Raw genomic sequence first — 27,825 nt, forward strand, 5'->3', positions numbered from 1 at the left:
ACCAAAAAAGTTACCGGGTATTGTGACCAATATCAAAAAAAATTCTTTAACACTGCTTCCCACTGCAACGTGAGATAATTGATTCATGAGTTTACTTACACATTAAAGCATAGTATTATGAACCAAAAGTAGATCAATTATGTCATGACCTTTGACCTAATCATTTACTAAAAATGGAGAACTTAATTATTCACAGGATGATCTTTTTCTTGCACATTTTTGTGTATAATTTATACATTGAGGTTCATTGAGGTTTAAAATTTTGACAATTTGTTGGAATAAACTACACCAGTACATCCATCTGCTCTTATAGAAAAAATAAATATATTTCTTAACTGATTACTGATAACAACTGACAGTCAATGTCAAGGCTGATTTTCAATTTGAGATATGCCACCATAAAAATAAACAAAATGGTTGTATTTCATAAGACTGGAGAAGCAAAACCTTTCTCAGCTTTCTATAAAAATATATGTCAAGGCCTTCACTGTAAGATATATACAGTTTGGACATTTTTGCACAAAGTTTACATGATCTTAAACTCCCATTATGCTGTATAAAAAGGCTTCCTGCTAGTGTAAGTTGAGGCCATAGGCTTTGAAATATCAGATTTGACCCTGGGGTCTTTTACGTAAAGTGCAAGTGTAAAATTTGGCACATGCATGTTTCATTAACAGAGAATGCATGTGCGTTATCAGCAGGGTTGCTTTTGATGTCCCAGTAAATACCTCGTTGTTCCCACCATGTTAATGTTTTCTAGATTAGTGTAATGATTAGGTATTAACAGTATCTCTGGAAAAAAAAGTTCAAAGTAGGGCTAACAATTTGATATGGTGGCATGTAAACGTTTTGTATTATTTAATAAAGGTCTTAGATGGAAAGCTGTTTTAGTTTTTCATTCACTATACAACCGTTCTTTACAACCAACTAAAAAAAAAGAAAAAGAAAAAAACATGAGGAGGCAAAAAAATCTGCTTTGTATCACACGCCGCAGGCAATCAGAAATGTTTGTCCTTAATCGTTATTCCTCTCATAACGAAGTTAGGGGGTTATACTGGAATCAGCTATAACGAAGTTAGGGGTTATACTGGAATCAGCTATAACGAAGTTAGGGGTTATACTGGAATCAGCTATAACGAAGTTAGGGGTTATACTGGAATCAGCTATAACGAAGTTAGGGGTTATACTGGAATCAGCTATAACGAAGTTAGGGGTTATACTGGAATCAGCTATAACGAAGTTAGGGGTTATACTGGAATCAGCTATATAACAAAGTTAGGGGTTAATCAGCTATCAGCTATACGTTAATCAGCTATAACGAAGTTAGGGGTTATACTGGAATCAGCTATAACGAAGTTAGGGGTTATACTGGAATCAGCTATAACGAAGTTAGGGGTTATACTGGAATCAGCTATAACGAAGTTAGGGGTTATACTGGAATCAGCTATAACGAAGTTAGGGGTTATACTGGAATCAGCTATAACGAAGTTAGGGGTTATACTGGAATCAGCTATAACGAAGTTAGGGGTTATACTGGAATCAGCTATAACGAAGTTAGGGGTTATACTGGAATCAGCTATAACGAAGTTAGGGGGTTATACTGGAATCAGCTATAACGAAGTTAGGGGTTATACTGGAATCAGCTATAACGAAGTTAGGGGTTATACTGGAATCAGCTATAACGAAGTTAGGGGTTATACTGGAATCAGCTATAACGAAGTTAGGGGTTATACTGGAATCAGCTATAACGAAGTTAGGGGTTATACTGGAATCAGCTATAACGAAGTTAGGGGTTATACTGGAATCAGCTATAACGAAGTTAGGGGTTATACTGGAATCAGCTATAACGAAGTTAGGGGTTATACTGGAATCAGCTATAACGAAGTTAGGGGTTATACTGGAATCAGCTATAACGAAGTTAGGGGTTATACTGGAATCAGCTATAACGAAGTTAGGGGTTATACTGGAATCAGCTATAACGAAGTTAGGGGTTATACTGGAATCAGCTATAACGAAGTTATGGGTTATACTGGAATCAGCTATAACGAAGTTAGGGGGTTATACTGGAATCAGCTATAACGAAGTTAGGGGTTATACTGGAATCAGCTATAACGAAGTTAGGAGTTATACTGGAATCAGCTATAACGAAGTTATGGGTTATACTGGAATCAGCTATAACGAAGTTAGGGGTTATACTGGAATCAGCTATAACAAAGTTAGGGGTTATACTGGAATCAGCTATAACGAAGTTAGGGGTTATACTGGAATCAGCTATAACGAAGTTATGGGTTATACTGGAATCAGCTATAACGAAGTTAGGGGGTTATACTGGAATCAGCTATAACGAAGTTAGGGGTTATACTGGAATCAGCTATAACGAAGTTAGGGGTTATACTGGAATCAGCTATAACGAAGTTAGGGGTTATACTGGAATCAGCTTGTCTGTGTTCGTGTCTGTCCGTCTGTCCAGACAACTCCTAAACTTCTGTATCAATTTCAATGAAACAGCAATGTTGGGGACCTTTGCAGATGTACATGCAGTTTTTTTTTTGACATAAATTTGGTTGTCATTAATAGTTATTTATAATCAAGGAATTAATATACAGAAAATACTATAAGCACGATCCAAGGGCAGTATTTCAGCCGCTAAGATCTGACACCACTTAAATATGTGTGTACAGTATATTGGCCTTGCAGGTGTTTAATGATAAGACATATTACCTGAAAATAATGACTAAACACTTTATACATCCTATTTAGAAATAATAATTTTGTTATTCTGTAATTAGTCACACTTACTACACATGTCCTGATCACCAGATTTCGCTGATTGTTGAATAGGATATATAGAAAGGTTTTGTAAATTTCCATGAATCTAAGTTATCATGAATGCTTTAAGTGAAAATTTCTTGTCTGTGGTAATATGAACTGATATTATAAGTGAGTGTTAAGGTTAGGTTATTGACCTCTGCTGAAGTACATCGTACTATACATATCAATAAGATCCTTAAGGTGTTAAATGGACACCCTGCGGAGTGATAAGTGGTTCTATAACATCTAATAATGGAACAGAGAAGAACTAGAGAGCATGTCATCACTTGAACATCTTTTACACCTTACTAAATATAAAAATGAACTTTATAGTGGTCGAGTAGTTAAGATGTCCTAACATATGACCACAAGGCCTTCACCTCAGGATGCAAGATTGAATGTGGAGCAATACCAGATACTGACCACTGGTCAGTTGTTTTTTCTCCGGGTACTTTGGCCTTCTGCCACCATCAGATCTAAACCTAGCAGTCCTTATATTATAAGCTAATTGAATCAAACCAAACTTTTAAAACACCATATTTGATATTGATTTTGTGTAACTTAAAGTTGTATTTTACATACAGGAGGTTTATCAAAAAAGGGTTATTACAGGCTAAGAATAACATATTATCTTGGCTTTAATGATTTCAATACTATATATAGCCTATAAGATCTTATATTTGTCTTTTGTTCAATTGGATTGTTGGATGACTCTTATGAGTGCTGTGTACATACATGTACATTTTATAACTAAACAACCAAGTTTCCATTACTAGTACCATATTCGACCCAATAAGCGCCCATGTCCCTATAAGTGCCCCTCCCCCTTTTTGAGGCCTCAATTTCAATTGCCCAGGTATAAATAAGGACCGAAACTACATAAAACGGTATGAATTTGCAATGATTTAGACTTATTAGCACCTTTTCATTTTTATCAATTTTTTAAGCGCCCTGGGCGCTTATTGGGTCGAATACGGTATTGTAAAATATTTACATATCATTAATATAGATATTTATAAAATATGTTAATATGCATGATGTATGTATATATCCATATTAATGTAACATTTAATTGCCATCTTCAACAATGTACCAAACCTATAGGTGAACTAGTGTGGTTAGTTTATCCATCTTTGACTTTTTGTAATTTATCCATCTACAACAGTTCTGTTTGTTAACAAACATCCATCTGATAGTATCCTTACTTGTTAATTAGCACTTTTCAAAATGTCACATAAAATTGGAAAAGTATTATCAGAATCTTACACAAGTGTTTCTTTAAAATGCTTTCAAGAAGACTTAATTTGTGTCATGCCATTTAAGGAAATTTAAATGCATTAATAGATCTAATTCATTAATGTTTGCCAGTTTTTAATGAGCCATGAAAACTTTTAATGTTATTAAACCTTACCAATGTAATTGAGGCTGGTATTTGAACAACTACAACTAATCTTCAGGTGTAGGATTATTTTGAACATCTCAAGGTTTGAGAAACCTATTTTTGCATCCTGTGTTATTATACTAAGTGATCATTACAGCTCTAATCTGAAGGCGAGAGACCTTTTAACAGCGATGTGTTGCTGTCATTTATAACGACTTAATGATATAGAAAATTACCTGATATGTTGTAAAAATACTGTTTCGCTGAATCATGGCCTTGTAAACAATTACTTTCAATACATGATATTTTATTGACAGTTACTTTCGTATTTCACAATAATGACATAAAAAGTATTATCAGTAATCGGTATAGTAGCTCGTCTGACCAGGAGAAGCATGATTTACAGTACATAATAAAATTTGTGAGATAGGTTCTGAAATAAAATGAAAGCATGAATGTCAAACAGTTTGTTTCCACAATCTAGAATATGATATATGGGGAGTTAAGTAATAAAATGTTGAACATGGGTCAGAAAATAACAGGAAATCATTACTCTCTATGTACTAAACAAGTTTACTTTCACATGCAAAGGATACACATGATGTTGGTTTAAACTTCTTGACTGATTTTGTAAGATTTGAGATAAGGAAGTCCTAGGAAGCCTGGCTGTTACTTAGGTAGTAATACATCGTAATGATGATGTATTGATATCAATAGTTTCTCAGATTTATACATACTCTACTTGGGATTTGAATAGTTTCATTTTGTACCTTTAAAATGCTTCCTTCTCAAGACCAACTTCTAAAGAACTGTGTGGATTTGACTGAGAACTGTACTTGTAATATACTGTATAGCTTACAATGTGTTGAATGAAGTGTTATGTTTACTCTAGTACCAGGTACAAAAACATCAGAAATTTCACAGAGATCTTAAGTACTCAGAGTGGGTCATTTTACACAGTTTTACTGATACTATGAACCTATGTTAAATGAAGCAGAAAATGAGATATGGCCTAGGTGTGAAAACAAACGAACATTATCAGGAATCTGTGATAAATCTGAAACCTGGCAAATATGACTTAGTATATCTAGCCAAAGGTCCTGACATCTGGCCCAACATTTGGTCTAGTTATAGGAATCTGGTCAAAGGTTCTGACTTGGTCTTGTTAGGACTCCTTCCTCTAAATCTGGTCAAAGGTCCTGACTTGGTCCTGTTAGGACTCCTTCCACTAAATCTGACCAAAGGTTCTGACTTGGCCCTGTTAGGACTCCTTCCACTAAATCTGGTCAAAGGTTCTGTTCTGTTGACTTCAAAGGGTCCTGACCCTGTTAGGACTCCTCCACTAAATCCACTAAACTCCTTCCTGGGTCAAAGGTCCTGACTCGGCCCTGTTAAGACTCAATCCCTCCAGTCCCAATTGAAGGTCCTGACACCAAACCCAGTTAGGACTCCTTTCAATGAATATGGCCAAAATTTCTTAGAGACCTTCACAAGGACAGCTAGCATATGTCTACAATGTAACATTGATATGAAATTGTTGGTGAAAATCAATTTCTGGGCACTTTAGATGAATGATTTATCATTATTTACTTGATTTGGCCTTGTCGCTGGACAGATGTTTGACACAAACCACCTGTAGTATACGACCTGTATCATCAGGTTCTAGTCCTAAGGTGTTGTACTGTACTACATATTTCATGAAGTTCTGAATCAATCAATGTGTGCTAGATTTCTATATTTCAGATAAGTCCACTTACACATGTTCTCTAATCTGTAATATGGAGTAGTCCCCCTTGTCATCTTACCCAAAGGTTCCCCTCATTGACTCAAATTGGGATATATCTAGTGAGACTATAAAGGCATATTGGCAAACATTAAGCACTGAGTCTGACCTTGTTTGGCATTGGAAATTTCAACATTAAATTAAAACCAAATTATGTCTTTGAACTCTCCTCTCCCCGATTGCCTGTAGCTGACAACATGAAGAGGCTCTACTGAGATTTTATTTCATCACTTGGAACTTCCTGATCTGTTCAGTAGGTACTTCATGTGACACTGATTCACATGGGAAAAATCATTGTAACTGCGAAGTCTTTGTTGCCATGGTAACCTAGTTCATCTGGGTAGTCAAGAGAATAACAAATTATTTTGATGGCCCAACAAAGTACTTGTAAAAAGGTAATTATCAAAGGTTATTGAAGGTTGTCGCCAATGGCAGCAGGTTATTGAAGGTTGTCGCCGATGTCAACCCATTTTTACCTTTTCCCAGCGTACATGCAATTTACCCTGCATGCTAAATTACACTACCTGAAAAAATTCTTTTCATCAATTGATTTTCGTTTTGGGCAGGATTTTATTTCCCAGCGCAATTAGAACTGCAGGAGACTAAACATGTGTACAGGTGGTGCGTATTTCTTCAAAGGTTGTGTCGAGGCGTTGTTACATAAATGCATGTTATCATGGCATTGATTGATACAGTTCATTGCATTATTCAGCCTAGAATATGTCTCTCCTGAGTCTGTCTCCAGGATATGTTGTGTGATCATGGCTGCTGATTACGGCTGTACCCAGGTAGATGCCTAGGTTTCATCATTAGGTTTAATCATTATTGTTCAGTGCAGGACATGTCGGTAAGTATCTTAGTATATTTTAATCAGTGTCAGAATTAATATCTTGATTCTCTGGATAAAGCTGAGCCAAGAGAGTTAAGGATTTTAAGGAAATATTTTGAATGCAAGTTCAGGATTTGAAGTCTGAATAATGTTGGTAATTAGTGTTGATGTTGCCACCTTAGAACAAAAGACATGTAGAATAATCTACAGAGCTTTGTACATGTCAGGTGTAACTCTCATGAGAGAATGGAGTCTGACAAAATGGACTTAGAAAGACAGGAACACATATATACTGCTCTAGAAATGGTTGATGTAATGTTATGTTACAAATGTCTTCAGACAAATCTGTATGAACTTGTGGACTTAAATTTGACTCATTCACACCTGCAGACACATTTGGATTTTAATTTCTACTTCAAGAATGGAACATTCCATCATGAAGTTTTTGGAGTGAATGAGTTTGCCCAAAGGAAAGATACAACCAAATTGGATTTTTAATATTGTATTAAAAAATGTATACTGCAATATAGTGTAGAGACGAGGCTGTATTTCAGATGTCACAGCTGTATTTGAAGCTTGTAATTACGATACTAAAATGTTTTGATTTGTTTTGATTTCGTCAGTAGATTGTATCTAATTATCAGTGTTGTCAGCTGTGACCATGGTTATGTTTCTACATGATATTGGATACACAAACATATAAACATCAACATTTATTACTGAAAATGATACCTGAGGACGAGGAATCCAATCTAAACTTTGCTGGATTGAACATAGGTTTTCCTTCATGTCATGTTTTTTTTGTTTGTTTTTTTCAATTATATAATCTAGCCTATCTAGCCTTTTTTTCCATCGTTCCATCTCCAAAATATCTTTTTGATTACTTTGTCCATGCCATTTGAACATATTTTAATGGTTTCAGCAGTCTTAAAATTGTATAATTTGACTGGTGACCAAAGAGTCGATAGTTCCAATCCTGATATAGACACTGGTTATAAAACTTAACTTCAGCTGTAATTGTGTATTTGGTAAGCAATACTAAATGTCATGTGTAAGCAGGATTTGACTAAATGGCAGCTCCAGAGAGTTTAGAAATGTCTCGTCTGTAAGCGAATTGCCAACTTACCAGGATAAAATTAATTATATATGTCCCTGCCCTGAAATAGGGAGGAATTTAATGTTACTTATGGCCATCCCATCTGATCACAATGTTGTGCCACTTTGCATCCATCTGCTCAATCTTTATTTCATATTTTCAGCCAGCTAGACAAATTATATGTTACAGACGTTTGTAGTTTGTGAAAAGAATCTTGTATCATAGTTATACATGTAGTTATTGATCTTTGATCCACTTTTATCTGTAGCCAGTAAATGCTGGAGGTGTTTTCTGGAGATACTGACAGTGATCCATGGTTCATTGATTATAAAAATCCGTGTCTGTATAGGTAACAGAAACAGAATCCTGATATGTCAGTCGCGCCTGCCTGGTGTTGCTGGGGTGATGGGAGGCATCTGTCATCTATCTGATAGTGAGGGGAGAGGATGTAAAATTAATGTCAGGGGATCAAGGTTTAATTATAAACCGATAGATATAGGACCTTTTATGTGTGACAGAACAAAGCCCAGACATGCAGTACATATCTGATGATGAAGGTTATAAAAATGTAGATGTTGTTGTGCACAGACTGTTAAATAGATGTCGTTTACAAATCAAGCTCTGATTACATGTCCATATTGACAAGTTGTACAATAAACTGTTGGGAAAGTTTTCTCATTTCTTTAATCTGAATATGTCTCAACACAAAAAAAGATACATCAAAGCAGGATTAAACAAATAAAAAATATCGCAGATTTCCTTTGAATCTTAATAAGTTTGAAAGAATTGTAATCTGAGGCAATTCAGGTTACTTTTTGATGGACTGAATGGAAGATGTATTTGAAATGGTTTGAAATGCTTTGTTTTAATTAGATTTTCTTAATTCCCTATAAGGATTTGATTGATTTTGAGTTATAAAAGATAATAATTATTTGTGATGATTTATAAGAGATAATAATATTTGGTGATGTTTGTGTCGTTTCAGTCTCGTGAAGAGGTACAAACCCTACAGACCGATCTTCAGCAGACTCACAGCTTAGTCAAACAACTACAGGCCATCATCTTAAAGGAACGAGTTGCACATAGTCACAACGTCGCTGTCCTCAAAATGAGGCTGCAACAGAAGGAGCAGGAGTGTCGGAGCAATGCCACACGATCGGACAAACAACTAGGGGAGGTAATTGCTCATCTCCTTCTTCTGGAAGGCCAGTTAAAGAAAGAGCATAGCAAGGTTCAATGCAAAATGGCCAACAGTGAAAAAATCATTCGACAACAGGAAGAGGATATTGAATCTCTCAAAGAAACCAACAAGAGACTGTTGGAAGCAGTGCGGGAAGCCTACGGCAGAAAGGGCAAAAACGGAGTTCTGTTGTTGGATAATCTGGGCAATGATCAAACTGGATCTAGTGAAAGTTTAGAAAGCCCAACCTCAAAGTCGGCACCAGCCTTAAAGTCACCCAACAAGGGCAAATGGGGGTCAATGAAAGATAAAATGACCCGCAAACATCGCAGTAGCCTGGATCTGACTGATACAGATTTCGATGTGAAACAAGGTCTGTTGATGGGCCGGCAATATGGCAGTCAGGAGAGTTTACTTATGATTGGTCGAAAATCAAAGGAACTGCGTGAAAGCCGAGACAAAAAGTGCCGAAGTATTGCTGGATACCCTGACAGCTCTCTAGTCGGTCTTATGGAAGTGCCAGACGAAAATGAAAACCGACTTGATAGCTTCTCACATTCCAAAGTGTTGGGTGGAGGGAATAAAAGCCAGCGAGAACAGTCTACCAATTCACTGCAGGTTACAATGAATGGAATGGACCAAACTTCTGTTGGCATGTTGTCTGCTATCTCAATGCCAATATTGTCACAGACTGATAAAAATTCTAACCCAGTTTTAGCCAAGGAGAGACCCAAGTCTATCTCTAGCATAGAACACATATCATCTCATGACAGTAGGGGGACCCCTGATATCCCCCCACAAACCGAACCCCAACCTCCAAAATCACCGGGTGCCACATCCAACTCCAGTTTTTCAGACTCCTCCAACCCGTTCAAAAATCTGAAAACTATATTGAAACGGAAAGGAAGTAAAAACAAAGGAAAGAAGCGCTCTGTGACAATGGCGGACTCGCCTAGTCAGGACTTTCAGGCCGCTGTGAAAAAACATTTTGAGAAGTATGACATGTCGTGACAAAAAGCGCCGCTTCATTTGTAGGCAATAATGTCAAGTGCTTTAAATTGTGTCTATATTGTGTAGAAATGGGATGTACAGCTGTCATCGTGACCATCCATCATCAGGAAAAGGTGTCTCACTTAACGAAATCGGTACATTGAAATAACCTGCATTAAGTTAAAGATGCATTAGCCATATAATATAAATACAAGTTATTATGATTAATTGTGAAGAATTCTCCACATAGGATATTAACTTGGTAATAATAGGACATTCTCACTCACATTGACAACTGATGTAAAACTTTTGATGCCAGGATAGAAGGCATCTCCATAACTAGTTTGCTGGAATAAAAGCTTAAGTTCAAATGGGTAGTTCTGCATAACACAGGAGTATAGAAAAGAAAATTTTGGAAAAATTGGGAAAATGAACTCTCATAGAAACGTCTTTTTTTTCCAAGTGTTGTAATCAACATATCAATATGTGTTAAACTACCGGGTATGTAAATCTAAATCCATATCATTCATAAGTTATTAAAACGTGTTTACTTTACCTATCTCTTTAATTTTACGTCATACATTTTACAGTGTACAGTTTGTACCAGGTAAATGCCCAAAGGTAATTTGCCTTATATCCTTTGATGTCTGACATTTTACTACTAGACTTCCACCTCTGGGTCACAGTGGCTGAGTGGTTAAATTTTCTGGCAATCTACCACTAGCCTTCCACCTCTGGGTCACAGTGGCTGAATGGTTAAGTTTTCTGGCATTCTACCACTAGCCTTCCACCTCTGGGTCACAGTGGCTGAGTGGTTAAAGCGTCTAACATTCTACCACTAGCCTTCCACCTCTGGGTCACAGTGGCTGATTGGTTAAAGCGTCTAACATTCTACCACTAGCCTTCCACCTCTGGGTCACAGTGGCTGATTGGTTAAAGCGTCACATTCTACCACTAGCCTTCCACCTCTGGGTCACAGTGGCTGAATTGTTAAAGCGTCTGACATTCTACCACTAGCCTTCCACCTCTGGGTCACAGTGGCTGAATTGTTAAAGCGTCTGACATTCTACCACTAGCCTTCCACCTCTGGGTCACAGTGGCTGAATGATCAAGTTTTCTTACATTCTACCACTAGGTTCCCACCTATGAGTCACAGTGGGTGGGTGATTAAAGGTGTCTGACATTCTACCACTAGCCTTCCACCTCTGGGTCACAGTGGCTGAGTGGTTAAAGCGTCACATTCTACCACTTGCCTTCCACCTCTCGGTCACAGTGGCTGAATTGTTAAAGCGTTCTGACATTCTACCACTAGCCTTCCACCGTCACAGTCGGTTCCACTATGGTCACAGTGGCTGAGTGGTTAAGTTGTTTGACATGCTAACACTAGCCTTCCTCCTCTGGGCCACTGTGGCTGAGTGGTTAAGGTGTCTGACATTCTACCACTAGACTTCCACCTCTAGGTCATAGTAACTGAGTATTTTAGGTGTATAGCATTCTATCACTTTCCATAGCTAGGCTTGTCCTTATAAAAGATACTGATTGTTAATCATAAAGTAGAAAAATCAAATTTAACCAAAACTTTATATTCTTTATGTTTTGAATGTTGGTACAAATGCAGGTATATGGTGTAAAATTACATAATATTTCAGATTTCCGTGTTTTTACTTAAATTTTAGACTCTTCATATAAGATGTGTCTACCACACATATGATTTATGTGTAGTTAGGTTTGATGCACGCAACACGTTGCTTTTCATGCTTCATGCAACTTGAATAACATTTGCATAAATATTATGTAAATTTTGAAACTGACACAAATGTTTGGACTGAGAACAATTAACTTTTCAAACTGAATAGTAAATAGGTTTGTTCCGACTCTTGATGAATTAATTTGTCCCTGAACATGTTCTACCGGTACTCTAATACTGCTGTCGACTATATCTCTGCTGTCATGATAAGTTATGACTTCATTAACAGTTCCATCGTCTATCTATATAAATCTGTCTTGGTTAGGTCGTTGATTCTGTACCTGTAATAAATAGATACATTTGTTTTTTGTATAACATTCAGATAGGGGATGGTTAAAATGATATCTTTTGTACTTTTAAAGAGTTACTGCACTTTGTTTATTTAATGTTGTCATTTTTCTCTCTTAAACTAATATTTTCTTGTCTAGGCAAGAATACAGCCAGTTTTTCACATACCATTTTTATACCTTGTGCCATATTTGCACCTAGATTGGTGGTTTTGTTTTCTCCTCATACTCTTGACTTTCTTTCAAAGCCTGGCACATGTTATAAGGAAGTGCATACAAACTAAATCAACAGATAATTAGTATATAACATTGAGCAGTGTATCTTCTTATTATCTCCCCTCCGATTATCTCCCCTCTTTTCATATTAAGAAGAGTGCTATTTATGACAGACATTCACAGTTTGTTACACATCATTATATGTACCTCACTGGTAAGATATTCAAATTTATATTGCTAGAAACCAGTTGTATTTGAATGGTATCTTTAATTTTCTTACTGGCATATTGTTTCATTTAAATTTTGTATGATTTGTTTATACTTTTGAGAGAATGAAAAACTCTTTAAAGGATATTTTTTTCTTTGAAGATCCTATAAATTGACAGATTGTCACAACAATAAAGAATAACTTCTGTTATATTCATAATACCCTGTCTCAAATTGTAGATTGAAGAGTCAAATTCTACAAACATCCCTTCTCACTTCTGTCCTATTTTCTGTTTTACAAAATTATACTTTATAAATGTAACTTCACATTTTCATCCTCTGACCATTTATCTGTGTGTGTGATGTGTTGTGAAAACAAGAAATCATCCCAAATGGATCTGGGTAGATGGTGAAAGACTGTAATTCTCTACAGAATGATCACAGACAGAAGTGTAGAGTTTCATCATACATCGTTACAGAAGACAATAATCCTATGTTAATTATGGTAAACACTGAGTGATTGTAGGTATATATGGTTTTATCAGGTCAACTGTATATGGTTTTGCTAAACTACATGGTTTTTGCTGTGACTTATAATATGACATGATTTGATGTGATCAAAGATATACTGTCATTTCACAGAGATGTCATTATATAATTAGAAATAAAACATTGTGCTTTAAAACTGGATATTGTTTTTCTTGTGTATTATCATAACCTGTTTACATAAAAAAATGCATATTCTTGTTGGCATATATTAATAAATAGGCTACTGTGACCTTCATTTTACAGTTTAGCTTTTCTCTAGGCTCCATTTCGTTAAATTCTTCCCATTAATATTAATCAGTACATGTGAGGCATCTTGTTATGTCCTGAAACTAGGTCACTGTGACCTTCATTTTAGGTAACTTTTATCTAGGCTCCAATTAATAAAATTTTGACACTGAAACAAAACTGCAGATGTTGATCCTAGCTAATTAAGGCATTACATTATAAGGTCAAGGTCACAATGACCTTAATTTTGCATTTTGATTAATCTACACCAACATCTCAAAAATATCTCCAGCATTAATACGTTTGGGAGATATTTATAACTTTGCACTCACAAAAAAGAATGACTACCTTTGATAAAGGTACATACTTTCACTGATACAGAAATTAAATTATTTGAAATTTGACACAAATGATTAATTGTGGAATGCAGCATTAATATAGCTTCTATTGTATTTTGTAGACTCACAATTAATCTGAGCTCTTGTCTACTTCACCAAATAACAAATAAATATTGGAATGTTGTTATTGAAAGCATTCAAATTCTGTTGTGAATCGGCTGCCATAAAGAAAATCTGAAGCAAGGCATTTGACTGAAATTACACTCTTTTTGTTAAAGCTTTCCTTTTCATTGATATGTTTCAGCCTATTGAAGTGGTAAATTGTATTGTACTGACTGGAATGTAGAACTTTAATGCAGATTTCTTTACTGTTCACATTTTTGCCCCGGAGTATCTGTTGTTGCCGTGGTATCTATAATCTCCCAATGGCTCCCTCTGGTTACCGCTCAAAAATCCAAGGTCAATAAGTTGTCCTCTTTGTTGAGCTTGCCGTTAATCTGAAAACTGCCGATTCATAGTGAATAGATAAACAGATACATTCCTTTCAGGTCTTGTCTGAAATCCGCTAACTTTGTCTTCAATAGAAATACTGAAGTTGTGAATACTCCAAGGATTAATTAAAACAAAACAACACTTTTTCACTTTATGATTTTAGTGACTTTGTCATTTTACCGTATTTTACACTATAAGAGCCCCTCCCCACTTTTACTTTAAAATAAATAAAATCTGAAAATATAAATTCTTTTTAATTTCTTTTGCACATTGATTTATAGCTGACTTTGTATAATAATTTTCTGAAAGTTTAGTCCAAATTTAGCCTATAAAGTGGCCCCCATTTTTTTTTTTTCGTTATTTAAGGGTTCTGAGCTTTTATTAGGTTGGATACAATATATATGGTTCAACTTTTTTCTTCGATACTAGCAAAACTGCAGAAAATGCTTCAAAAGTGTTTTACATATATGTATATCAAAACCCAGTGTTGCAGTAACTACCACTTTGTACATGGTTCAGATGTAGGTGGTCCAGGCTTTATTAGAAAACATCAACAACTTGTAATAATCTGATGTCGTGTTAGAAATAAAAAACGTACCCGGTATGTATGAATATACCAGACATATTACGTGTGGATGTAATGAGAATCTTTAAAGCTGCATCAATAAAATGAAGTTTTATTCAAGCTAATGTTTCCTGTAACCTATTAATTCAGTTTTAGTGTAAGGAAATGTTAAACCTTGCTATTCAAATCTTAGGGACGGGTTTACATTTCAGGATCATTGTACACTGTGAAGGTCACCATTATCATCAAAATATCTCTTTGTCATCCAACCACTGGCCTTATTTTAAAATTATTTTGATGAAACATTATACAAATATTCAGGACACAATGAAAACTAAAAATGCAGTGCCAGTAAACAGAATCTGGCACAAAACTTGTATTAAAACAAGTTATATATTATCCTGTCCAGTTTTCTTATGCATCACTGAATGTGATGTATCTCCATTATAAATAGAATTCGTCTTCAAGTCTTATGTACTTCAGGTACAGAAATAACGTGAAATTGTCACGGAACAAAGGACCGTTACATGTAAGATGGATATTTGTCAGTGGCAATAGACATTTGTTGGGAAATGTATTTATCACTCTGTCAGGTTCATCAAATACAATATCATTTTTGTGGTTGAAAAATTTTCCCGGATTTTCATTCAAAAGAACAAAATTGAATGTATATATTTTTATCTCAGAATATTTACAGTTTGCACTGACACGGATTCAATAACCATGCTGTATTAGTATTATCATTATCAGTGTATAATGATAGCACAACACGTGCTGGCGATTCTATTGTTAGGAAATAATCAATGGCATAGCAACTTGGGGTCATGACCCCACTTTTGGTAGGAACATATGAATAACTCAATTCCAATCAGCTGTTCGATCGAATTTGCATGTGTAAATTATGTAACCCTGGCAAAGCCAGGTTACATAAAATTAACACAGGCTCCATTATCATACCCTCATAACCTCAACAAAATAAAAATCTATTCCTTAAATAGTGATAACATGATATCTGAGGTCCAATCTATCTAGAAAAGTTGCAGCAACTGAGGAAGTTAGGACTACTTAAATCATCATTTACGTCAATTGTCTTATAGAAATATTAAAATATTTCCTTTCGAAACAACAAACTGTTTGCAGTGAATGGTCTACTCTGTTGTGTCATATATACCCAGGCTATAAATATTAAAACTATAAAACTACATTGTATATGCATACACTCCAATGAAGTAAATTAATTATATTGAATTTACCTGTGAAATAAGCTACTTTAACCTACACACCTGTCTCCGACTTCACCTGAAGTTATCATCAAGAGCTAATTGTGAATTGTTTGGGCCATGACCAGAAACGACTTCAGCCATCGTAACATCTATAAGGACTTGTTGATAAGGGTACTTGATGAGGTCTGATAACATATTGATTGACTGTAGTGTTGAAACATTTCATATCTCCACCTGTAGATTCACCGTCACTCCCAGACTCAATCAAGGGGAGATAATTTATAATTTTCACTTAGGTAAATCAGTGAGAAACTCTAATGTCTATATAGAAACTACTCACAGAATAGTAAGAGATGATGATCTTGATATCTTGATTAATATAATTCAGTTGAGAAACTTTAAAAAAAAATGAGGATTTAATAACCAAATTCACTTTCAAATTTTTTATTCATACATCATTGTGAGGGAAAAAAAATATGTCTGTTTAGGGTTACCCGACCGACTCTAATTCTTAACCCCCGACCCTAACTTTTTTTCCACTTTTCTACGTAAAAAAAAATTAAAGTGAATAGTCGGGCAAGGAAGGCTAAAGTTGGTAAAATGGTTTGAATGTATCAAGTATAATTTCTTATGAAATAGAAAAATAAAATCTCTCATTAACATCTCTCTGCATGCAAAGAAATTAATTTTAATTGTAGGAATCCTAAAACGTCCTCCCGGCTAGCTATGTCTGTGGTTACATTTCCACGGAGCCTCGCTTTCAAAGAGTTATTTTTAGAAATTTTAGGAAATTTGGAAGGTCAATGAACGCTTTTTGGACTGGTTTTCTTTGCCCGACTATTCAAAAAAAAAATATCGGAATTTCGATCTCAGACTTCGGTTCCGGCCATCATTTTAGAATGAACGACGTTAAAAAAAGAAAAATCCTCTCGACCGACCGACCGACCATATTTTTTTGGCCAATGTAACCCTAAACAGACTTTTTTTTTTGGCCTAATCATTAAAAGACTTGAACATTTAAATATGAAACTTAAAATTTCAGGACCATGGAATTTGATATGTGAACAATAATTGCCAAGTGTTTAGTTTAATTTGCAAAGACACTTCAAGGTACATACAATATACATCATACTAGGATTGTGGTTACTACACACCACAGGGACCTGGCACAAAAATTTTTAACCAACAGTATATACATATACAAGATATAAGGTCCCTGTGCTACACACTTATTAACAATAGTCTCAATATCCTTGTCTTTTATAATACAATTAAAAGAACTGTACCGAATAACGCCAGATTTGAAGATTCTTTATGACAGAAAGGCAAGGCAAATTAAAATTGTCTGAGAAGACTTCAGTAAGTAATGAAGAATGATCGTCTACAACCATTCCGTCTGTACGTCAGGAAATCGTAACTAAAAAGTACGGGATTGACTGACACTGTGTGTTGTCTCTTTGACCTCTACTGTAGCGTTGTGTCATCCATGGTTGACTGAAACAGACGTCATTTAAATCAGTCACGCTTGAGTGAATTTCTTGATGTCAACTTGGTACACTTGAGGAACATGAATGTATTCCATGAATAAGTTATGACTGATAAAGAAACAAAAATGATTTATAGATTTAATTGTCTCTCTGCATGTCTTCGGAATGATACTATTTTGCAGACGACACTAAACATTTCCAGGAATAAACCTGCTCTATAGGACACTCAAAATGAATTATTCAAGATATAAAATCATCATTAAAACTTATTTTTCATATGTATTGGAAATATTTTCAAATCCAGTTTTGCATATTTTGACTTTTAAATCATGCTAATTACATCACATTAATGGATCAACAAGTTGATGAATATTTAATGAACATTTGAAAGTTTGTTATTTTGACATGTGATTGATACATGTTGTGCCTCTGTGATTTGATACGGTACAGCAGAGATTTAGATGGTATAGTGAATTATCTATGTCTCTGGGTACACACATTAGTAATAACGAAGTTAATCACATGCTTAGGGCTATAATTAACCAATAAAAAATATGTCGAATGTTAAACATTGAAAATTAAGTTTTCAATTTAAAAATCAATGTGTGACAGTTTTATAAGCCAAAATAGAGGTACAGCAATGAAAATGTATATCAGAGACTAGACAGGGAATATTCATTTGTGCTGGCCCCTAATTGCTTGATGTGTTTAACTTGCATGTCAAATTGTCATAAATATCATGCATCATTCATTTATTACATAACTGGCTTTGATCTATTTTGTATCTGTGAAACAATTTCCTCATTGCAGAAAGGTTACCGAGTCGGAACTGTTTTTAACATACAATATCCTGTGATTAATCTCGAATCCATAGATATATATGCAAACACCAGAGATTTGAGTCTAAATGAAGTGAGAAGATAGAACAAAATCTTTAACAGCAAAAACGTCTATTTCTTGCAAAATTCAAGAAATTCTGTTGTTTTTTTCTAATGCATGCAAAACATTTACTTGATTAAAGCCTTCAATTAGATAATATTCCTTTTTTTATACTTTTCATTAAAGCAGAAACATGTAACTGAATCAATCGATACATATGGATAAGGAACACCATTGTTACAGATTTGAATAGCACTTTTTGATATGACCCCTATATAGGTAAACTAAAGGAGGAAAAGCTTAATTACAATTATATAGGCAAGTTTAGCAAACTACGTGATAATGTGAGCTTGTATAATAACTAACACCACAAAAATTATTATCTGACTGTATACTGCTGATCAGAGAGTTGGATAGAAAAACTATACAAGATCTAAGGAGTAGTCTCCCTTATCATCCTTGTAACATAAAGAAGGTATATATATATATATATATATATTAAAAATGAAACGTAATTGTTAAATTAAATATTTCATTAAACTGTGTTTTTTTTTTTTGTATTGTGTTGTGATTTGAGCAATCTCGTAATTTTATGTAACTTATTAAAAAAAGAAAATAGATATTAAAGTTGGACAAAAAAGTTTAGCAATTTTCGAACCTTCTTTTTATGCTTGTTATTTATAGAGCAACATTTGCCTTTTTAAATAAATAAGATAAATTCTTAAAGTTTATCAAAATAACAGAACTTTTTATATGAATTGCAAAATCTGGTAAAAAATGAGGTTTTATTAATAAAAATGTAGGGGATAAAAATAGATATACATGTATAATGGTTTACAGTTAATACAATTATAGATATGTGTTGATTCAATATTAGAGAAAATTTTATGATGATTAAGGATCAATCTTTTTTTCTTTTTGAAAAAATATGATCACAATATAAACTTTAAAAAAAAAACAATCATGGTAATGGTATGTACATTTTAAAGTATTTGACAAACAATAAAACTCATCTTTAAATTATTTTTAATTTGCTTATTGAGGTTATCCATACATTGTTTATGATTCTAAGAAGCAGACGGAATTTATTTGGTCAACCTTTAGGTTACCGTCTTAATTTTTTTAAATATTGGCTTTTTTGTTATTAATATTTCTTATTTTATCAAGACGTCTTTTAAAAAGTTCAATGTAAAAATATTTATTAAAAAACAAAAAAGTCATTTTGTGATTTTTAAAGCTGTATGTGTGCGGTTTAGATATTGTTTAATATATACATGTAACTTAACACACTCTTATAATTATTTCTTGTAGATCTTGTGTAGCCTAGTACGTCTATCAATATTGACTTCCCCTTAGAGGAACTCTTCAGCGTCAGCGGGTGGAAATGTAATCGCTTCCGACGGCGGGATTGACGGTTTCGGTTTTGTACATTATCTAATTTATACAAAAGTTTTTGATATTTACAAGATGATGATGCAGTTTATAGTTTTTTCAATGATTGTTTAAGACGTAACGCATACTTTAAAAAAATGGCAGGTTTAGAAGATCTTGGAATTCCCGGTGGAGACTATTTACAAGAGTCGCTGACAAATTGCTCGGATCCTCTGCAAGCGATAGAGGAGTTTCAGACAGAAAATGGTATTCTGCTGCCCTCGTTGCGTCCGGCTCTTCCATTTCTGGATTTGCATGAATTTAAAAGACTTGATTTCCATAACTCAGTATTGGAGGAACTAAGAGACAAACTCGTCCATCGGATATCAGAATTAGCCAACAGTGATGATGAAAAACGTTTTGAAAAGTTAGAATCTCTGTTGACCAAAAGTTTCCCGGTTGTGAAAGTTAAAACTTTACGACCAGTTGTGATGGCATTGTTAAAACATTTACCAAAAATAGAGGAAGATTATCTAAGAAAAATTCTGGACGATAAAGAATTATATGCAGAGGCAGCAACTGAAGTAAAAAGACAAATTTGGCAGGATAACCAAGCACTGTTTGGAGATGAAGTGTCGCCATTACTATCTCAGTATATAAAGGAGAAAGAGAATGCCCTGTTTGGTCATGAACACGCAACACTGACATTCTTTCTACCATCTCCTAGAGCGAGGAGACAAAGCGAAGTTGTGCAAAAATTGTCGCACATGGTTGGGAAAAATGTGAAACTTTATGACATGGTTCTACAGTTTCTCAGAACTTTGTTCTTGAGGACTAGAAATACTCACTATTGCACATTAAGGGCAGAGCTTTTAATGGCTCTCCATGACCATGAAGTAAATGAGATCTGTGCCTTAGATCCTTGTCATAAGTTCACATGGTGTGTTGACGCCTGTATTAGGGATCGATTCATTGATTCCAAGAGGTCAAGAGAATTACAAGGTTTCCTGGATGGTATACGTAAAGATCACGAATTTGTGCTTGGGTAAATACACAATCTCTACTAGACTGGCCACCTAAGTCATTGATATGATTTTCTCAGCAGGGTTAAAATACTAGATTATCTCCCCCTAGTTTGAAACTAGAATCAGAGACAATAAGATTTTCTCAGCAGAGTTCTAATACTAGAATATCTCTTCCTAGTTTGAAATTTGAATCAGAGAAAAAAACTATCATGCAAATTTTTTGTGATTATTTCAATATTCTAGAGACAGCTGTTGGCCAGTGTAGGTTTTTAAATACATAAAAAATTAAATGTGATAAATGAACTTTAATATGCTATTATAAAGGTACATATCTTAATGAAGTTAATGCCTATCAGTATGGTTATAATTTCAATTAAGATTTTTTCCCTTCAAACATTTTGCGCTAAAATATGATTGGGCTTATTACATTTTGTGTTTTTGTGTAAATCTATTATTACACTAAATGTACGTCAATTGCTTAAAATTGAAATTGCACCCAAGTGTGATCACACTAAATTTAAGCATGCATCCACCATTAAGTTTTGTGAATTGACTATATTATATAATGTTTTAAAATCATTTTACATTTTATTGTAACTTTCAGAGATCTTTCTATGATCCTGTGTGATCCTTTTGCACTAAACACTGTGGCATTGTCGATGATGAAGAACTTACAGCACTGTGTTAACAATGAAGTCATGCCAAGGGTAAGTTGAAATCTATAGCTGATGTACAGGTAATTAATGATTCTAGTAAACATTGATTACATTGATCAGGTAATCTTTCAATTCAAGGATCAATCTAGCTCTGATTTATTACCGTTTATGGGTAAATTTCCCCTCAAGGAATGAATTCCCCTCTGGCCTAAAATTCCCCTGAAGATTTAAAAATTCCCCATTTGAAGCTAAAAATGACAGTTTTTGTTAACACAATTTCCACTGTGACTTATTTTTCATTATTTTTTTAAAACTACTGCATATTTAATGATAAACCCAAAGTTTTCATTATTGCGCTTAATTAAAATCTTGCTTTACTAAATTTAAAAATAAAATCAATTGTTTTACATTATTTTTTCATCAAAATGAATATATTATAATTTTGAACCAAAATAAGAAGATTCAAATTCCTAGATTTCCCAAAATTTTCCCCTATTTTGAAAAAGGGTAGTTTCCCCAAAAGCCTAGATTGATCTCTGCTATTATATGAAGTTAAGCTCTGCCTACACACACACATATTTGTTTGTTTGAGTTTTACAGCCCATCGACAACTAAGGTCATTTAGGGCCAAAACACACACACACACACACATATATATACTGTAGCATATACATATTGTAGTATAGTATTTGTAGACATTAATATAAATGGTTTATCTTTCTTTGTAATCACCCTCCATGTTTTTATGTCGAGTATAATATATATACATATGTTCAGTAAATGAAATTGTAAAAGCCAGAGCCTCCTCAAAGTGCAAGACTTATATTAATTATCTTTGATCTAAATTACAGTGCTTAATTCGGTTTAAAGTATATAGGCTGAAATTTGTTAGCCATTGGTTTTCATTTGAATTGTATATAAGACACTTGATCAGTGATTTTTGTTCACAGGACAGTACCGATATTGCCCTGTTGGTACGGATGATGGCACTGGGACTGGGTGAAGATCTTTCTTGTTTACATGTAAGACACTTGATCAGTGATTTTTGTTCACAGGACAGTACTGATATTGCCCTGTTGGTACGGATGATGGCACTGGGACTGGGTGAAGATCTTTCTTGTTTCTATATAAGACACTTGATCAGTGATTTTTGTTCACAGGACAGTACCGATATTGCCCTGTTGGTACGGATGATGGCACTGGGACTGGGTGCCTGGGACATGATCGATAGCCAGTTGTTCAGGGAGCCTAAACTGGTAAGTCATCCATCATTTATCTAGATGATGATGAAATCAAACTTATTTGATTAACATCCATGAAGTCTTAATTGGGATATATACAAATGGGTTCCGTCCGTCTGTCCGTCCGTCCGTCTGTCCGTCCGTTCATACGAATGGTTTCCGGAGCATAACTCTAAAACCAGTAGAGATATTTCCACGAAACTTCATACACACATTGGTCTTATGGTCTAGTAGTGCCTTTTGCTATTTTTAGGTTTTCATTTTTTGCATTTTTTTCGTAACCATGGAAACATTGCTGAAAATATCATATTTTTGTACCAGGTTCGTTTCCGGAGCATAACTCTAAAACCAGAAGAGATATTTCCACGAAACTTCATAGACACATTGGTCTTATGGTCTAGTAGTGCCTTTTGCTATTTTAAGGTTTTCACTTTTTGTACTTTTTTCTGTAACCATGGAAACATTGCTGAAAATGGCAGATTTTTGTGTAAGAATCGTTTCCGGAGCACAACTCTAAAACCAGCAGAGATATTTCCATGAAACTTCATAGACACATTGTTCTTATGGTCTAGTAGTGCCTTTTGCTATTTTTAGGTTTTCACTTTTTGTGCTTTTTTTTCTGTAACCATAGAAGCATTGCTGAAAATATCATATTTTTGTAGCAGGTTCATCTCCGGAGCATAACTCTAAAACCAGCAGAGATATTTCCACGAAACTTCATAGACACATTCTTTTTATGGTCTAGTAGTACCTTTTGCTATTTTTAGGTTTTCATTTTTTGCACTTTTTCCGTTACCATGGAAACAATGCTGAAAATATCATGGTAAATGGTAAATGTTACTTTGCAAAACTCCACCCATCTTTGTGTATATAGTCTAATATAAATGTCAAGGCTGTATACCTGATTCAACAATTGCAGCCCCACTCTGCTTGAATTATACTCCATCTTTCTTTAGCTCAACTTCCTTTTTCCTGTTTTTTTCATACACATAAGTCTCCACAATCAAACTTACTTCAGCTTTAATATCTCCATTGGTGGGGGATCTGAATGACTATGAAATCAAACTTATTTGATTAACATCCATGAGTCTTAATTTACACAAACATAATTGTATAAAGTTTTTGATCAATATGTCTTAACAGGAGGTAATTGTACCACTTGAGGTGAAGAATTTTTTACCAACATATCCAATGGGTGCTCTCCTTTTTGTGGTCATTTATATGCGAACACAATTGTCAAGGGAGATAACTGTATCACTTAAGTCCTCACAATTCACAAGGATAGAAACAAGAAACCAGACATTGTTTTATTGTTTTGAGATTATACACAATGGTTTATCAGTGAATCATTTTACAATTGTAGAATCCACTCTCCTAGTTGTAACTAGGTATCATTCAAAAGCTTTGTCAGTATTATTTTAAAACTGAAATCAATTTTGCTATAAATCACTTGACAGTTTACTGTTGATGAAACATATCTATTTGATCAGGATGTGCCAATATTTACCAAGTTTCTTCCGAACATTCTATCTATGATGGTTGAGGATCACACCCGAAGTATTTGTGCCCGGATCCCTGAGGAGCCACAGCCAACTCTAAAACAGCCGTCTGAGTTGTACGCTACGTTTATAAAAGGCAACAGTATAGCTAGTCTAGTGGCTATGTACTACACAGCACAGGTAACAGGTTCAAACAGGAAAAGTCTTTTTTTTTTTTTTTTAGTTTTATTAGTTTTACGTCCTATTAACAGCCAGGGTCATTTATGGATGTGCCAGGTTTGTTGGTGGAGGAAAATCAGAGTACCCAGAGAAAAACCACCAACCAGCAGTCAGTACCTGGCAACTGCCCCACATTGGATTTGAACTCGCGACCCAGAGGTGGGACACTTTATATAACCACTCGGCCACCGCGGCCCCTTTAAAATTGCTTGTACAGTAGAAAAAATAGTTTGATCCTCTACAAATTTTCTTTGCAAAAAAAAAATAGATAATACGACAAAAAGACCAAATGCTCTTGGTAATAAGGTTGTAGAAGAGAATTTTTTATGTGATATTTTTTGAGTACTGAAAGTCATTCCCAACATTAGAAGAGAAATTTTGTCTATACATGTCCAATGGACAATCACTTTTGTTAAAAAAAATCCATTACAAGCCATATCAGCACGGTCATTTTCTCACCACAACTTTTAATATGAATGAAATATATTATCACTTATTGGTGAACCCCTTACCAAATAGTTAATCTGATTGAATCTGATTGATCTATTGATGGTGCTTAACATCCTGGTTCTGGTTCAAGGGAACCTGATATTATTTTTTATACAACATTATCTGTGTGTTACAGGTATGTCGGACACGTGACAGGTTCGCTTTGTGTCAGATCCTGCCGACGCTGATCCACTGTGAGAATGAGCGGGCTACAGAGGACACATTCCTACACACCATTGTATCCTACCTTATACCCATGGCCGAAGAGTTCACCCAGGAGGACATGTGTGTTGTCGTGTTTGATGACTTTATTCTTGTAAGCACTACTTTCTTATATAAACATATTAATTACTTATATATAGGATACTAAAAACATATGATTTCATGAAAGGAGTTTTAAGAAGTTGTGATTTTAGCTAGCCTTATTGATAAAAAAAACCTCATGTCATAATGTTACAAGAATTTTCAGCCAATGAAATGTGCTCCAGGTTATATTACACTCATGGCATTTACAGAAATAAATTCACTTGATATCAGTTGGATTATTATGTTATAAATCCAATATTTCATAACTGACTTCAACAAATCCTGTAACTTGAGGGGAGGTAACTCTCCATCATATATCTACATAACACAATTATATGTGCAGATCATGATAGAGATGATCAGATTAAGTTTGTGGATTTTAAATATAAATTGTATCAGTATCTATTACACCAGAAACATTTCCTGTGTAAGAAAGAATTAAGAATTTTTATAAGTACCTGTTTTACCAATATACACTTGAAATATATGTCTTATCAAAGAAACTATTGAAACAAACTTAGAATTCCTATAGTTGATAATGATTATGTATGCATTGTATTCAGATCTGTTTTTCACCCATTTTTATACACAACTTGAAGATATTGAGAAATAAAAAAGGAAAAATGTTGTTTTTTCCCCAAACCTTTTGCAGCCATCGATATCTAAAGAGAACATGATGCGACATTTGTTGAGACTGTTGTGGCATATACACCACAAGTTACCACCAGCCCGCCTCGAGGGTCTCATGCAGGCCACGGCACCAAATAACGAGGTGGGTCATAGCTCCCTGTTTTAAGGTTCTGCAATAAAATACAATGTTTAATAATCTATGTTTGGAGAACTGGTATCCTTGTAATTTCTTTGTAGTTTAAAGAAAGATGTCCCCTCCTCCATTAAATAGGGGTTATACAAATACCCTGTTTAGTCTAACCTGACCTCGGGTTGCATTCCGCTGAGAAATTTTAAGATATTTCTAGTTTTTCTGTGACCCTGTTCTCTGTTTGTATTCCAGCACAGCGAAGCTGTACACACGACATATCAACAGCTGGCAGAGAAGATATCTACATACGAACCTAGTCCCGCTACTCCACAAGAACAACTAGATTCACCACTGATGGGTGTTCCCGCGCCAACTCCAGCACCGTACTGATACTGTTCTAGATCCCATCTGACCATCGATTATCTTCAGATTTTTATTAGAAAACAAGACATTTTATAGTATAGCAGGATGTCGCTGAACTATTAGTTGAAAGCTGACGATGATGTAGCTATTGAATGATAGTTGAAGACTGATGATGATGTAAGTTTAATGTAATGGTGATTTTAGTTGAATGTAATGGTGATGTAACTATTGAATGATATTTGAATGCTGATGGTGATGTTAGTTGAATACTGACAATGATATTAGTTGAATACTGATAGTGATGTTAGTTGAATGCTGACAATGATATTGGTTGAATACTGATTGTGATGTTAGTCGAATGCTGACAATGATATTGGTTGAATACTGATAGTGATGTTAGTTGAATGCTGACAATGATATTAGTTGAATACTGATAGTGATGTTAGTTGAATGCTGACAATGATATTGGTTGAATACTGATAGTGATGTTAGTTGAATGCTGACAATGATATAAGTTGAATACTGATAGTGATGTTAGTTGAATGTTGATGGTTATGATAGTTGGATGTTGATGCTGTTTAATGCTGATGGTAATGTAACTATTGAATACTAGTTGAATACTGATGGGAATTTTAGTTGAATGTTGATGGTGATATTAGTTGAATGTTGATGGTAATGTAACTATTGAATAATAATTGAATGCTGATTGTGTATTTCATAGATGTCTTACTAGGACTTTGGGTGTTATTAAGAAATACTACTGTGGGGTCCGTACTGTGTACAACTTAATGCAATAGCCCCAGGGCCATGATGTAACTTGTAGATAAATAAAATTCATATAGAATATAAAACATATCTATGTGTGAAGTAAGATGGGAACAATTCAGTGTATGAAACTAACCAGCATGTCCTTAATCTATTGTTGAAGTTGCTGTAAGAATTTGTGAAGGATCACTTTCTTACCTTCTGTAAGTGTATACAGACATGTTATATAATAATGTTAGTGTGTTCCTAATGCTGAATGTGTGTTAAGTATACAAGACTGTTACTATTAATATTATATCTTGTATGTGAACCATATAGCTTATGGTTTTAGTGCTGAAAAGTTCAAGTACGCAAGTCTGAATAAATCAATATTTCTACATGATGCTGAGTTTGATGTTAATTCTGTGGTGTTACTCAATCACCCCTAAAGTCACATTTAAACTCATCCAACTCAAAGGTTGGGAAAGTTCTATTTGAATTTTCAGGGATGAATGAGTTAATGTCAGAGAATATCCAGAAACCAAAGAATTTATAAAATGTAACATAATCCTGTGGTTTTATGTATGCTATCTGACTCGCATTGATGCTGCTGACATTTTGTTGTAGTGATGTAATGGACATAACAACCATATACCATTGCTAATGGTGACACAGGAATCTAGTATTTATTTGAGAGTGTCGTATGATTTATTTTGTTGTAGTAGGAGGTTTCACAACTTGTTGTATTGATACATTACACAACTACAAGTGCCCCAACAGTCCTTTATGGCATCTGTAAGGCTCCATCAGTACCATTTCTGATATCTGATGATATTTGTTTACTTCTGCAGCATCCTTTAAAGCATG

The 27,825-nt window shown here is 34.6% G+C and overlaps 2 protein-coding genes across 2 annotated transcripts in view; both read left to right on the top strand.

Annotated features, from left to right (window-relative positions):
• LOC138321681 (uro-adherence factor A-like) overlaps positions 1-11,014 on the top strand; it is a 43,799-nt gene extending 32,785 nt beyond the window's left edge. Inside the window, exon 3 of the mRNA XM_069265549.1 lies at positions 8,886-11,014. Within this exon, the coding sequence (XP_069121650.1) occupies positions 8,886-10,091 (1,206 nt within the window). The 3' untranslated portion in view covers positions 10,092-11,014. The remainder of the gene's footprint in view (positions 1-8,885) is intronic.
• Positions 11,015-19,654: 8,640 nt separating this feature from the next.
• Positions 19,655-26,980, top strand: LOC138321683 (negative elongation factor B-like). The gene is made up of 7 exons (XM_069265551.1): positions 19,655-20,701; positions 21,286-21,388; positions 22,498-22,593; positions 24,069-24,257; positions 24,922-25,101; positions 25,744-25,863; positions 26,104-26,980. Exons 1-7 carry the CDS (start codon positions 19,815-19,817, stop codon positions 26,239-26,241), a joined length of 1,713 nt encoding a protein of 570 aa, XP_069121652.1. The 5' UTR covers positions 19,655-19,814; the 3' UTR covers positions 26,242-26,980.
• The last annotated feature ends 845 nt before the right edge of the window (positions 26,981-27,825 follow it).

This window comes from Argopecten irradians, chromosome 4 (genome assembly GCF_041381155.1).
Source record: "Argopecten irradians isolate NY chromosome 4, Ai_NY, whole genome shotgun sequence".
NCBI classification, from domain to species: Eukaryota; Metazoa; Mollusca; class Bivalvia; order Pectinida; family Pectinidae; genus Argopecten; species Argopecten irradians.